General features: G+C 42.9%; 1 protein-coding gene across 1 annotated transcript in view; it reads left to right on the top strand.

Moving 5' to 3' along the window:
• Positions 1-15,159, top strand: part of LOC149340649 (uncharacterized) — a 449,066-nt gene that overhangs the window by 213,392 nt on the left and 220,515 nt on the right. Inside the window, exon 2 of the mRNA XM_089549483.1 lies at positions 12,437-12,700. Within this exon, the coding sequence (XP_089405609.1) occupies positions 12,437-12,700 (264 nt within the window). The remainder of the gene's footprint in view (positions 1-12,436; positions 12,701-15,159) is intronic.

Raw genomic sequence — 15,159 nt, forward strand, 5'->3', positions numbered from 1 at the left:
AAGGCAAGCAGTTTCGTTGAAAGAGGCACACGCATAAAGAGACAAGAAAAATGAACCAAGTGGATCGGTGACAGAAGCCAGACAGGAGAAAGGCGAAGACGTGCAACTGCTGATAACGGTACTGGCAATCCGACCGCGCCATTGACGCTCAATGGACCGTTTATATCGACCACATGGCGCATCGCGAAGCTTTAGATAGAAGAGCACAGGGTTGTTTTTATTTGGCACCACTGTTCTCAAGAGCCCTTACAGGCAGCATTCAGAGGCAATCGTTCCTCGGTCTCGAGGGTTGCACAAGAAGCACTTGCACGGAAGCCGATTCCGAACTACGTTATTACAAAACAAAAAACAAGATGCGCAAACACGCGCTTTCACGCACGGCGTAAAAACAAGAAGTTACGTGCCAAGGAAATGTAAGGATATAGATGTCTGAGCGATTCGTTTGACTATGCTAAGCAACTTTATAAGCGTCTGAAATTTGTCCTGCGAGCAGGCCTTTGTGGCGGGACAAAACAGGTGATCCTTCAAGTTTTGCTATACATAACTTCACTTAAGACACTGCCAATTTACTTCAAGCGCACGAGTGAAGCGGAATGAGTATTTTATTCCATCAGTCGCTAAATTTTCGGGACTTCAGGCTCTGATTTGAACAACAAGTTGGTAAGATGTGGTATGGTATGGTATGGTATGGTATGGTATGGTATGGTATGGTATGGTATGGTATGGTATGGTATGGTATGGTATGGTATGGTGTGATGTGGTGCGCTATGGTATAATATGGTACCGTATTTTATTGTGTGGTTAGGTATGGTATGGTATGGTATGGTATGGTATGGTATGGTATGGTATGGTATGGTATGGTATGGTATGGTATGGTATGGTATGGTATGGTATGGTATGCGGGGTTTAACATCCCAAAGCAGCATGTTCTATGCGAGACGCCATAGTGGAGGGCGGTACTGTTGAAGTTTATTGTTAGTCACGTTGATAAGCTTGCGGTAAGTATTCAAAATCTCAGTCCCTATAAATACTGTGTGAGCTGAAAGTTTGGTGGAAATATTTTTGGATGACTGATGGAAGCAGAAATAAGATTCACCAAATTTACAGCATAAGCAACCTTTCTCTAGAAACCAGCCGTTGAAATAAAAAGTACTAGTACGTGGTTGTGAAATCATTACTTCTTATTAACTTTTTCTAAAAGCTGAATTATAGGAATGCACTGCATTTTTCCTAAATATTTAAAATATTTAGGGTATAACACACTGAATATCAAGCCTAGTTTTGGATTCGACACCTCTGAAACTGCACCGATGGGGAATGATATTCAGGACCAGCTTAGTATTATTCACTGTTGTTATTTCAGGCAGGACACAAAAATGCATAAAACTAGAAGCTTAAATATCAACGGCAGACTAATAGCCTTCAACAAGGTTTAAAGAGAGCAGAAAATAAATGTGCGAACAATTTTGATTGAAGAATGCGTTGACACTTTTACACATTTGGTCACCGGCGTATTTATGTTGTCACATGCCGCGCTCTTTTGTACTGTATGCACCAGGCGAGTCTGTTAAAGTGGCCGAATAGGAAGAATATCCAGTGACTCCCGCTCTCGGACTGTTGCTGTGACTTCCCTTTTTCCATGCCTGACCTCTCGGCTGCAGTCTACGAGTCTCTTAACATTCCCTGACAACACTACAACGCTGCCACTGCATAAAATTTGCAGCCTAGTGTTATGCGCACGTTTTGATGCAGTTGCCTTGCTCTCATTGATGTTGAGCCTTGTCCATCACTCTCAATGTTCTTCTAAAACTAGTATTGCGCAATCCAGACCGTGATACAATTAGACAGTGAAAAGGCAGGCGAAAAATTTTGTAACAAAAAAAAAAACTCTGATCTTTTGAGCTCCGAGCGAGATATACGAAGTATTCTCTCAAGCATGCTTATCTTGTGAACATGTTCTATTGGCTCTATTTGCTTTTTGACGTCATTGTGTGGTGTTCTATCGCTACTTCACGAGTACCACGCATTACGTGAGTCAAGCTCGCGAGCAAAGAAGTCTCATGGAACTTGAAGCTAATTGATAAAATATCTCTAAACAATCCCGACGCAAACCTTGTGGCAAATCGATCATTAGAAAGCGCAGTGCTGTTATTCGCCGGCAATGCCGAAATATTCGGCTCATCAATATTTATTATTTCCTGCTATATTTATATCAAAGACAAATAATTAATTTGATTCTTGTTCGTAGCTCGTTAAGCTTTTTCGTCCGTTTCTAATTTTGGAACTTTCTCGAGATTCAATTCAATTCAATTCAATTTTATTCTCCAGTTATACACTGGAACGTTCTCCGGGCTAAAAGGACCGACTGGGCCTTGACTGAGTCCCGGAGACGTTTACAGAGCAGTACATACGGAGAAATACTATACAATACAAAACTTAAACAGAGTATACACATATAAAAAGTACATACATATATACAAAGCACACAAAAGAGGACACTTATACAGAGTTATATAACTACAAAATGCGAGGAAGAAGGCAATTACAATTTACTAAAGTATTCGTGTAGTTTTTTACGTGAAAGGTTATTCATATCTTTATGGCGATTTAATATAACAGGTAGATTGTGCTTTATGGACTGCAATTTATAATTGGTGCGAAAATGAGGAACGAGCCAAGGATCGGTGTTACGGGTAGCAACATTGTGTTCGTGGCGTGTCAATGAAGATACACGTTTAAAAAAAGATTGGAACTCTTTTGTGGAAAAGAGAAATGACTTCAAGATGCGATACTCATAAAAGTGATGAATTCGGATAATATTGTAGTCAGGAAAACTATCGGCGGTGGTCAAGCCAGGATCAATATTTGCGATGTGGCGCATAATTTTCTTTTGAAGGATACTGATTTTGTTTATGTTGGTTTGTGTTGTGGTAGCCCAAACTAGATTGCAATAGTTTATTTGAGAGAAAAATAAACCATAATATACTTGAAGCCTAGCTTTTACAGGAAGTAACATTCGACAGCGGGATAGCGCGCCAGCAACGACAGAAAGCTTCTTACAGATGTGACCGATATGATTGTTCCAGCTCAAATCGCTGTGAAACGTTACGCCTAGGATTTTATGTTGTTCGACGAGTTCGATAGGTTGGCCTTGATATTGTAGTACGCTGTTCATTTTAAAAATCTTATTTCGGGCGCGAAATAATATTGCTTTGGTTTTGGTAGCATTAAGTTTAAGAAAATTAGACTGTGACCACATGCATATTTTACCGAGTATTTCATTACATTTTACAACTAGTGTGTTTGGGTCACTACCGGTAATTAGAAAGCTACTGTCGTCGGCATAAATGAAAAATTTAACTGTTTTGTCAATTTCCACTAAATCGTTAATGTACATGTTAAAAAGAACGGGGCCCAATATACTTCCCTGCGGCACGCCGCAGACAATAGGTAACAAGGAAGATTGTTGGCTGTCTAGGGATACGCGTTGTCTTCTGTTACTCAGGTAGGACTCAAGCAGCATTAGCGGTTCTCCACGAATGCCGTATGAATGTAACTTGCCAAGAAGAATGTTATGGTTTAGGCAGTCGAAGGCCTTACTAAAATCAATGAAAACGCCTAGTGTAAATTGGTTGCTGTCAATGTTTTGTACAATTTCTTCTTTTATTTCCAATAACGCTGATTCTGTTGATCTACCCTTTCGAAATCCAAATTGCGCATCGCTAAGAATATGAAATTTTTCTATGAATTTTGTTATGCGGAAAAGAATTATTTTTCCAAGTCCTTTTGAAAAGACGGGAAGCACTGAAATAGGCCGGTAGTTAGACACTAGGTTTTTGTCGCCGCTTTTGTAAATTACCGATACTCTGGCTACTTTCATAGCGTCTGGAAATGTATGTGTTGCAATTGCCAAATTAAATATGTGGACAAGCACAGGAGTAATATATTCAAGGACATATTTGATTGGCTTGATTTGCAAGTTATCAAAGTCGAGGGCTCTACTGTTTCTAAGGTTCAGAAATGAACTGAAAACTTCAGATACATTTGTTGGTTCGAAGAAAATACTTCCCAAAGGAACGTTACTGATATTGACTGTGTTTTGGGGCACGTGTGTGGCATTACTGATTGGCCCTGCTATATTTACAAAGTGATGATTAAAATGGTCAGCAAGCTCTTTTCCAGATAAGTTTTCATTGGCATGTAATATGAATTTCGGGGCTTGATCAATGTTTCCGCGATTTAAGACCCTATTTAATATTTTCCAGATAGCAGTGGGGTGCTTTCTAGAAACATCGGGGAACAGCTGCTGGTAGTAGGTCATTTTCGCTTGTCGTAGTGTAGAATTTAACTTATTCCTAGTAGTCTTAAATTCTTTCAATGCCATTTCTGACCTTGAGAGCAGAAATCTGTGGTAAAGACGGTTTTTGTTTCTGATCATGCAGACATGCTCGTGTGAAATCCAGGGTTTTCTATGCTTTTTCGATCGCTTACTAGTTTTTAGAGGGAAATGCTTAGCGTAAATACGTGCGAAGGCTTCAATAAATTTGGAATACGCTTTGTTGACATCTTTCTCGCCGAGAACAGTAGACCAGTCATGTAAGCTTATCTCATATTTGAACGCTTCGAGTGCCGTATCAGAGACAGGCAGGAAACAGAAGGCCTCATTATGAAATGCATATTTCCCGGTGTTACTGGAGTAGAACATAAAGATCGGACAGTGGTCGCTAATATCGGAAGTTATAGTGCCGGCGTCAGAAATACTGGTTTCCATATTTGTAATGAGAAGATCAAGGGCAGATGAGCAACTGGCAGTAATTCTTGTGGGACTCGTAATGACGTTTGAAAAACCAGATGACTGCAGCGTAGTTACAAGATCATATGTTCTGTTATTGTCTTCAAGGATATTGATGTTAAAGTCACCAGCACAAATAAGATGGAAGTTGTTTAGTGAAACATATTGCAGAAAAACATCGAATAACTTCAAGAACTCGTTAATATTCCCATCAGGGGGCCGGTATAAAACAGATATCACTTCACCTCTGCTCCTCAAAGTCAGTATCTCATATTCATTCGTGATAAGGCTAAATTCTGGTATCACAGTGCACTGTGCACATTTTTTAGCATAAATTGCCACACCACCACCTCTCCTATTTTCTCTATTTATGAAATAATGATTGTAACCATCAAGGAGGAGTGGATTACAGTTTTCTTGATACCACGTCTCTGATATCACTATGATATCAAAGCAAAATTGGAATTGACTTAGGAAGCATACTATCTGGTCGTGTTTGTTTGTAGCTGAGCGGGCGTTGAAATGCAAAACAGACTTATGCGAGGGGTCTTGAAGGTTAAGATGATTGGGAAAGACAAATTCAGTGTACTTCATGGTGATGGCTTACACGCAGTAACAAATGACTAGCATATTTTGTAGATATCTGCGTTATGCAGAATCTTAATGACAGGTGCACCTTCACACTTCCTTGCAAAAATTTGGCCATTGTACACCCAAACTGACTTCCATTCATATTCGCGCTTCCTCTGTATTGCCGTTCCTAGAAGTCGTTTCAGCGACGGACACAAATGCTCATTGACATAAAATGGCTCTTTGCTTTCAATGCCGATGTCTTCGTTTGTCAAACGCAGGCGTTTCGCTTTTGTTAATGCAGCATCTCGCTTTGACCGGGATTTAAACTGAACTAAAATGTTGTGCTTATCAGGGTTCCGAGTGGGCATACGATGACATGCCTCAATGTCACTTTCTGTGATTTTCTCACTTATGGCACGGCCAATTTGTGAAACAATGCTAACAACATTTTCATCCTCAAGCTTTGTTACGCCCTGAATTTCGAGGTTCTTATTCCTGCTATATTGTTCCATGTGAACAATGCGAGTTTCATGCTCTCGATGCCTGCTTTCCAGATCCAAGATCTTGGCCTCCAGGGCCTCGTTTTCAAGTACTACCTTTTGTTTTTCTGATTCTAGAGCTTTCACCTTAGTTTCCAGCTCGTTAATTGACGTATAAGCAAACTCCAAACTGTCTTTCATGTTGTTTATCTCGGTCTTCAGTTCCCGGATTTCAGCTCTGCAATCTCTTTCTAATTCTTCTTTGTAGGATTTCAGTTCTTGTTTACATTCTTCTTTAAAGCGAGCAAATTCTGCCTTTAGTTCTTTTTCCATTTTCGCTAGATCTTTCGTCATGCTCGGTACAAAAAAAAAAGTGATCAAAATACAACACACTCAGTACAAAAAGTTGGCAGCAGCGACGACAGAATGATAACCAGAAATATACAAGATAAGTTATCAAGAATAACCAACCTGCAGTGAAGAAGCAGAAAAGTGCTCAGCGTTGCGTAACTAAGCCACCACTGCCGTCGCCGCTGCCAAGTGAACCGATGGGACCATGGATGTCTCCTTTTGTAGCTGCGAAGCTGTGACGTTTCCGCCTACAATGCCGTTGATAGGAATCGCTGACGGCCGCGCCCTCTGATGACTGTTGATATCGCACCAGGTCAGTTGCTTGTGAGCACGTGCGAACAGCTCTACTGGTGGTGGGTCCGGCTTGCAGCTTCCCAGATAGGCTATCTGCAGTGAAGAAGCAGAAAAGTGCTCAGCGTTGCGTAACTAAGCCACCACTGCCGTCGCCGCTGCCACGATGAAATTTGCTCAACTAATCGCGTTGCTGCACCTGAGTCAGACTGCTACCAAACCCGAATATTTCTTCCAGTACTTCACAAGAGGTGGAGTTATAACCGGACTCACGTTGAAACCTGCAACAACAAGCACTCCCCACGGTGAACGCGCATTTTGACGAAACGAGATTCGCCAGAATCATTCAGTTCCACCACAAGTTGTGGTATGTTATTCGCTGAAGCTGGCACAAAAATTCATTGAGACGTATCTAACCAATCCGTTAATTTTTTTCTTGATATTTAGTGCGTTCTAGTGGGGTATATTGTTAATTTGGGCTTTTATGGGAAACATAATTGAAGCCTCCATTCACTTATTTCGCGTGGCAGAAGAGCCTCTGAGAGATAATATTCACCCTGACAGGAATTCGCGCGCCATTGCAGGTGGATGCTAGCGAGGGATAAGACAAAGGATTGCACGCCTCACAGGTACTAACAGCCTCACGCTGTCCCGTAGAGGAAGGGCATAATGAAAGAAGGAACGGATACGAAACACCACACGGACATACATGCTCGAATGCACCCAGCGTTAGACTGCACACGTACAAACACTGGCTTACAACAACAGTTCTGACTGCCCATGCGTAAGTGGCATCAAGAGCTCCCAACACAGAAGGGGTTTCAACGTGCGTTATTCCTGTCAGTTCTGACAGCAGGCGTGCGTGCCGCCGCGGCTGTTCGTGCACACAGAAAGCGTTGCATGACTGAAAAAGTCGAGCTGTACGAGTATGCTTAGAACGTGAAAGGGGGGGGGGGGAGGCAACGTTCTGTTTGTTTCGTTCCCTGCTTCGAAAAGAGTCTTTAATTAGGCCAATTGGAGACTAATCACCATAATGAGTCCTGAGGCGTTAATGAGCTTAGCCTAGGATGCGCGGTGCGGCCGACGGCCTGTTCTTCTCGAGTGCTGTTACGTTCCTTCGTGACTGGGAAACCCGAAAACTGACAGAAGTACGCCTCTCGCTGTGCCTCACTTCCTGGCGTACTCTCTTCACGTTTGTTCTATGCTCATGACTTTTTTTTTTTCAACGTAGTGCTTGGCGGATATACTATAATCCTGAAATTTGTCGTCTGTGTAATTGGAGTCTATGGCAGAGGAAGGTCGGGCAGATGGTTCAGGATAATCACAAAGTGAACAATAGAAGGGTGCTTGCCAACATTTCTAGAAGAGGAGTTGTCTTCGTTGGGCCAGACAAAGACAAGTCCTCTTGTCGAAACATTGATAAGCACGCTGAGGCTCCGCCCCCCCCCCCCCCTCCTTGTTAAGTTTTTGATTGTCTGTGTAATTGGTACGACATCGGTACGAGTGGTGTAACACAGTGTGACACTTAGCCGTGCACATTATTACTCAGCAATTATTATTGGCCGATTCAAATTGGTTCTTACAGAAGATTCTTATGTGAACAACGCAACGATGAATTCCTCAATTAATGCTGCGATTAGGTGAAATTGGAACCGATTCATGACTTTTTGTCTTCCCATGCAGTTAAGCAGACAACTTTGATTGCCTCTCTTCTGGACTAGGCGCCGAAACGCTATCAAGCTCTTACGGCACAAATGTCGAACTTAAAACCTGCTGTGTACTGCATGATCCTGCGTGACTACTGCTAGTACATGAGCCTTTCGTTCGCTCCCGTAACATGTATTCACGCCCCGCAGGCCTATAAAGCTGAACACTACAGTGGCGACGAAAGCCTCAGTTCACTTAGCGCGAGTGAGTTAACGAAAGTATGACTGCGTTCATATTTGACCTCCAATCACTGGCAGAATAAAACTAGGCTAGTGGCAGTGCTCCTTTACTGCACGCGACGTTTTCAGTTTCTTGCGAAGCTACGAAGCGTGATTAAGGAACCCGTGTCACGCACACCACTCAGAAGGCTCTAACTTGTCGCTCTAGCATGTCGCTTGCTTTTAGGGCGATAGCGTTAAGGGTGTCGTGTCGCAGAAGAGCTGGCGTCGTCAGTATCGTTAGACGTGGGCGAAAAATTCTGTTGTAAGCAATGAATTAATAAAACTCAGAAACAGGTCAGCCAATTTTCGTATTGACGCCGAATTTTTCAGGGAGGTTGATTCAACAAATGGAAAGTAATTTTGCTGTAAAGAAAATTGTTTAATTTGAATTTCGATATGAATCGATCCCAGGACCCTCGAACTGTGAGATGGCCACTCTACCCGTAGATCACGAAGGTTGGTTGTTTTCAAATGGATAAAGATGTATCTGGTGAATGCGTTGTGCTTTTTGTCTTAACGAACTGTTTTAGAGACATGTACTGATGCGTGCATGAGGAATTAGGAGTGCACTGATTAGTAGCTATGTAATTGTCTGACAGTTCAGTGGGTGATGCGAACGAGAGCCAACAACGCAGTCGCGTTCTGCTCTTAAAAGGGCAGCTAAAGCGTCCCTCAAGGTTTCTGTTCCAGCCTAATTTACCGTACATTCACCTCCTGGGGATTCGAGCTCAGCACAAGCTGGCGGGTACTGGTCAGCTCTCAGCACACGTACGTACACTGGTGTACTGATGCTAACTGTACTCAACCTCAGAAAAAAGAAGCCTCTGAAGCTTCCTATATAACGAACGCTATGAAAGCCTTCATGTTCATGAAGTGAGTGTTGTTTAAGGGAAGCTAAGTACATGTCTCTCTGGTTGGCATGGAAATAGCCAGGCGTGATTTTGCAGTTCGTAAGCTGCAACCAAACGACGAGCGGAAAACTGTAACACTGGACGGCATAACATCTGAAATGCACGTTGCAAAACACACAGGTCCCCGTTATTCCACTCGAAGCACGCGCACCAACCGGCGATCGTCCCAATAAGGGCAAAGGGTAAACATTCTCGAATAAGGGATTAACTGCTGTTATGGATGGAAATTCTCAAAGGGAAATGAGAACAGAATCGAGCATGCTGCCGATCAAAAATTAATTGTCCAGGGCATGCACAATAGCGGCCGTGCTCCAAACAATGGCACCGCGTGACCCGCACAACTGCGTATAGTGATGAGGGCACCAAATGGCGCCGAAAGTGCGCGAGTAAATATTATCTTTGATACGTCGGACTTTGATAAGCACTGAACGAATCCATATCCAACATACTCGGTAAAAGACTGTGCCACATCCGTGCAACTTGCCTTTTTCCAAAACAAATTTAAAATATTACGCCCAAAGCACAGAAATAAGTACCGTCTTTGTCAAAAGTAACCAGACCGCGTGGTTTGCTGCTAGCTCTTATAGTGGAGCCCTTGTGGCTTTCCTAAAGATCAAAACGTGTTGGAAGGTAAGAAGACCCCGAGTCCTTACCTTTAACGACCATTTCAGCTTCAGGGAAGCTGCAAAGGCTCCACTGTACGAGCTAGATGCAAATCATGCAGCCTGGTTACTTTTGACAAAGGCTGTACGTATATTTTTGTGCTAGAGAAAACATCTTGTTATCCTAAAGGTTAAGAAAAATCACATCTAGACACGCTTTTTCTTTGCTACTTCCATTTTACTTTTCAGTTTTTCTTTGTCAAAGCAACAATTCAGTTAGAGACCTCAAAGAACGCAAGCTTGCCTAGGAGACAGGAAGCCGCGGCAAACTACTCGTTCGTAAATTATGGTTTCCAAACAGGAACCACCTCTTATCGGAGCCACTTTTCTTTGGTACGGCATCCATCCGAGCGATAACAATTGCATACGCTGCAGTTCTCGAGTTCGGCTCTGCTGCCCGTCTAGTGGAGGTCGCGTTGCCCGATGGGAATTTCTGCCTTGGTCTGACTGCGTTTGTTGATTGTAGCCTTAGTTAGGGAAAGTACTGTGATCGCTTTCTCTCAAAGCAGTGATGACGTTATCAAACCACGAGCGGTGCTTTATTTTTTCCCCTTCGCCCTTATCGCACCTGTCCAAAGCCGAGAACGTATGTTTACGCATCTGTGAGCGCTGTGTGTTTTGATATTCCGCCGCTATACCGGCGAGAAAGGGAGGGGCGCTAACGCGGCTCCTGGCGCATAGCGCCTGCGTCTGCCCCACACTAGGAACCTGCTGGGTGCGAGCGCTTGTCGATGAAGAATAACGATGCATCCCCTACGGCACGACAGCGCCACTAGTTTACGTGTAGTTGCCTTTTCCGAAGTTTTTGGCTGTACAGATGCTGCCATTTTATTTCGTCTTAGTTCAGTCATGCTGTTGTCGGAATTTACGTACTGACAAGAAGTGATGCTGTCAATTGTGTTTTTCCGATGTCTTCTGCTGTAATGAGGCCTTATATTGGCAGGAGGAGGAGGAAAAATAGATTTTGTATTAGTCTCAATATATTACCGGAAATTCCGGTAAGGATGGTAAGGAAGCATGCTTTAAATTATGTATAAGAGATGGCTAGACATTTTCTGATTCAGTATCACCCAATACAGCACAAAACTCCCGACGTAGTTCTATATAACGGGTGCCGACTATGTACGTAAGTGTGGACAACCTACTGATAAAAATTATTATTTTTGCGCTTTGCAGAGGACACACCATGTGCGGACTAACTACCGGACATTATAATACCTTTTAAAATTGCCTTGAAGAGTGCAGTTTGTTTTGCATGCTTTTTATTACTTGCAACACACGGCATCATCTCTGTTTCGCACGTGACACGCGGCCAAAGCACTCTATACTCTAAACATGAATGCGTCTATATCGGAGTAGGAAGGGGGTAAGCTGTCCACTGGCGCACTTCCTTTCAAAGGCATTGTACGCTGCCCACGGTCTGGAGCAGATTTAGATCACTAAATATGCAGAATGCTTACTATTGGCAACAGAGGTATATACCCACTGCAAAGCATAATAACTTTGTGCAGCTATCTATGGTATGTGGCTCTTAAACGCGGCAGCGGAGTTCTTGAGCTTAGCAAATAAAGGAGGCTGAAACCTCGGTTGAAATCATCGTCACTGCTATAAGTTAGTATGTTTTGAAAACGAAAATTATTCCCCCAACCAAGCGTAAGTATTCCGTATTATTAGGGATGGAAGCCTACCCCAGGACTTGGGCAGCCCCACCCTGCCCCAGTAAAGGAATGGCGCTAGAGGAAACCTTACTCACTTTTCGCTCCTTTCTCTTTTAGAATAGTTTTAAGCATCATATGCCGAAATTTTGTTGCCCACTTTAAATTCAATGTTCCCAAAGGTGGAAGTAAGTCTGCGTCCGTCGTGCATCGCATGCGCATGTTGGTATCGGCACCAAGATATTGTTTTCTACTCTTGAGCGCAAGTTCGCCTAAATAAATGGGGCTTTAACTAAGCGTCCTCATAACAAACATTATCCCCAGCTCTTTAAATGCAAAAGCGCAGAAAAGAAGCGTAAAAATATTAGCTGTTTTTTAAGAACAAGTCAAATGCTGCTGTCAAAATGCATATTACCCATCTATTTAAATTTCATCATGAACGAGACTGAACCCGAAAATGTAGCTTTAGGGCGTAAGGCTCCCCAGTGGTTTCCCAAGGCTAGCCAAACGTATCGCAGGCTCGATCACCTCCTCCAATATAAATTACGCTCCAAAACATCAAGCTTTTTCTCATGTTCTTTCCTGGCCTCTATTTTACAGTTTCTGGCTTACCGGCATGATGTTGTTCATTGCTTTGCAAAACGTACATTAATTACAGCGCATCCTTTGTTAAAATTGTACATGCTACAGGGTTTGCCTCCCGGCTATGCATCGTGGGTTACTCAGCATCTAGGGGGCGTGGAACCGGCGAAATGTCGGTGCTGCGATTCACACATTTACTTCTCCTGACGCAGGCCTTCCTGTTAACGAGGCATGGCAGTGGCTCCCTGGACGCTTCATTCCCGAAGAAAAGTGGCTTTCATCACTACGGCTACGAATTTTGCCCCACGGACGGTTCTGACGGATTCGACGCTGCTTGCCACGAACATTGTGCTGCCTTGTCGGTGGGTGTGGTGGACTGGCGACTACAAAGACCGGCTGGCGTCACAGCGACATCGGGGCGTGGAACCGGCGAAATGTCGGTGCTGCAATTCACACGTTTACTTCTGCTGACGCAGGTTGGTCTACGTTCTGCAAAATTCAGTTTTTATTTTTTGCCGGTAACGCCCCACATGTTGTTTCGCTGCATGCATGATTCTCACGTAGTTAGACATCACGTTAGACGCCGGTTCGTACTGTTGAGAAACGCTGCATTTCTCTTCTTGCTACTGCTGCACTGTGGTGACGTGGAGCTAAATCCAGGCCTGACCACCCAAGACACAAGTAGTGAACTCGTTGCTGCCGTGAAGTGCCTACCACGAATTCTGGAAGTACAAGAAAATATTCTTAAAGTATTGGAAGCTCTGCGAGAACACCAAGAAATAACTGAAAGGAAATTCAGAACGTTATCATCAAAAATTGAAGGTCTGCTTGAACATCCAGCCAACGCTGAAAAGGATGAGTTGAAATCCCGACATAGCCAGCTGACAAGTGCTGTAAATGCGGTGCTAGCAAAACAAGATGACATGGACAACCGGTCCCGTAGAAATAACTTGTTCTCTTTAGTGCTTTAGATACGGACAAAGAATCATGGAATGATTCGGAGGCTAACATCATATCAATCTGCGACGAAAAACTAGGTGTTAAAATTGATCCCGCTGCAATTGAGAGAGCGCATAGAATACGCAGGTATGCTGAAAATAGAAAGAGACCAATCATTGTTAAATTTAACTTGTTTAAGGACAAACAGCCGGTTCTTTCTGTTGCATCTAAATTTAAGGATACCGGTTACTCAGTGAGTGAAGACTACTCGCCCAGTGTGCGTTAGTCAAGGAGCAGGTTAAGTGCGTATGCCCGAGGTCTAAACGCTAAGTATGCGTTAAAGTACGATAAACTAATAATTGATGCGAAAGCGTACATTTTTGACAGCGCTACTGATTCTGTTCGTGAATTTGTGCAATAGCAATCATGTACCCCTCCCCGTCATAATAAGCACTCTATGAACCAGCTATCTTTTCTTATCGTGAATTGTCGGAGTGTTAAGAACAAGACTGCTGATTTTTCCAGTTTAGTAGGGGTGACACAGGCTCACGTTGTTATTGGAACTGAGTCTTGGCTTGACCACAATATAACAAGCTCTGAAGTTTTTCCCTCGTGCTATATAGCATATTGAAAGGATCGAGACGCGCATGGCGGTGGAGTGTTTATTCTTGTACGCGACGACATCCAAAATGTACCAATCAGCTGTGTTCATGATGGTGCAGAATCTGTGTGGTGCAAAATAATTTTGTCAAATGGGGAGAGCCTTGCCGTAGGATCATTCTACAGGCCACCTAGTTCAAACAACCCGGAAATATTTCACAGTGTATCGAGATCGCTGTCAAGCTTATCATCAGATGTGATTATTCTGGGAGGCGATTTTAACATGCCTGAAGTCGTATGGAACAACCGGCTTCTTGTCGAACAAAGTAGATCAGCGCTAGACTAAGCCTTTTAAGAGATGATCCGGAACTATGGGCTCTTTCAATTTGCCGATTTTCCGACTCGCTTAGGCACAACTGGTGCAGATGTCTTAGCTTTGCTTTCTAGCAACCAAAATTGTGCAGTTGAATCTGTTACAGTGGCACCGGAAATAAGCGACCATGAAGCTGTTGTCGCCACTAATTTTTGCAAGAAACCCGAATTTCAAAAAGGGCGTTCAAAAAAAATATTTCTTCACGAGAGAGGGAACTACGATGCTGTAAATAATGGTTTAGTAAATTACTTCCCTTTGTTTCTCAGTTATAGCGAAACGTGTGACGTGGATGGCTTGTGGATCGCATTTAAGGACAAGCTTCTCTACTTCATTACAGCGTACGTTCCTTCTAAGTCTGTACCAGGGAAACTACGTGCTGACAAACCTTGGATTTCAAGGGAATTACGTAGATCCATTAGAAGAAAGGCCGCACTATATAAAAAATATCGTAAAACTAAGAACCCCTCCTTGTTCACAAAACTGAAGTTATTGACGTGTTCGCTTAAGACACAACTGAAAAGTGCTAAACGTCTTTACCTATAGTCTTTATCGGAAAAGATAAGAGTTAATCCAAAACAAGTGCGGAAGCATATTAAAAATACTAAAGAAAGATAACATTGGAATTCCGTCTTCGGTGCATAATAACAGCGTTGTAGCAGACGACGTGAGTAAAGCTGAAATTTTTAATGCGTACTTTCACTCAGTATTTGTCAGTGATCAAGCAGATCTCTATCTGGTCACGCAAAATTTCACACACTTGCCGGAAATGGAAGATGTAATGATAACTGAGACGGGTGTGATGGCGCTACTGTCTAATCTAAACTCCCATTCTGCCCATGGTCCAGACGATATATCTAATCATATTTTGAAGCTATGTGCAATAGAAATAGCTCCATTTTTGGTCACAATATTCAATAAATCCCTGGATTATAAAAAACTCCCAAATGACTGGAAACTTGCGAATGTAACACCAATACATAAAGATGGTGATCGCGCAAATTTATGGAATTACAGACCGGTGTC

This window comes from Amblyomma mixtum, chromosome 6, assembly GCF_055824585.1.
Source record: "Amblyomma mixtum isolate Tamu chromosome 6, ASM5582458v1, whole genome shotgun sequence".
In the NCBI taxonomy this organism is placed as follows: domain Eukaryota; kingdom Metazoa; phylum Arthropoda; class Arachnida; order Ixodida; family Ixodidae; genus Amblyomma; species Amblyomma mixtum.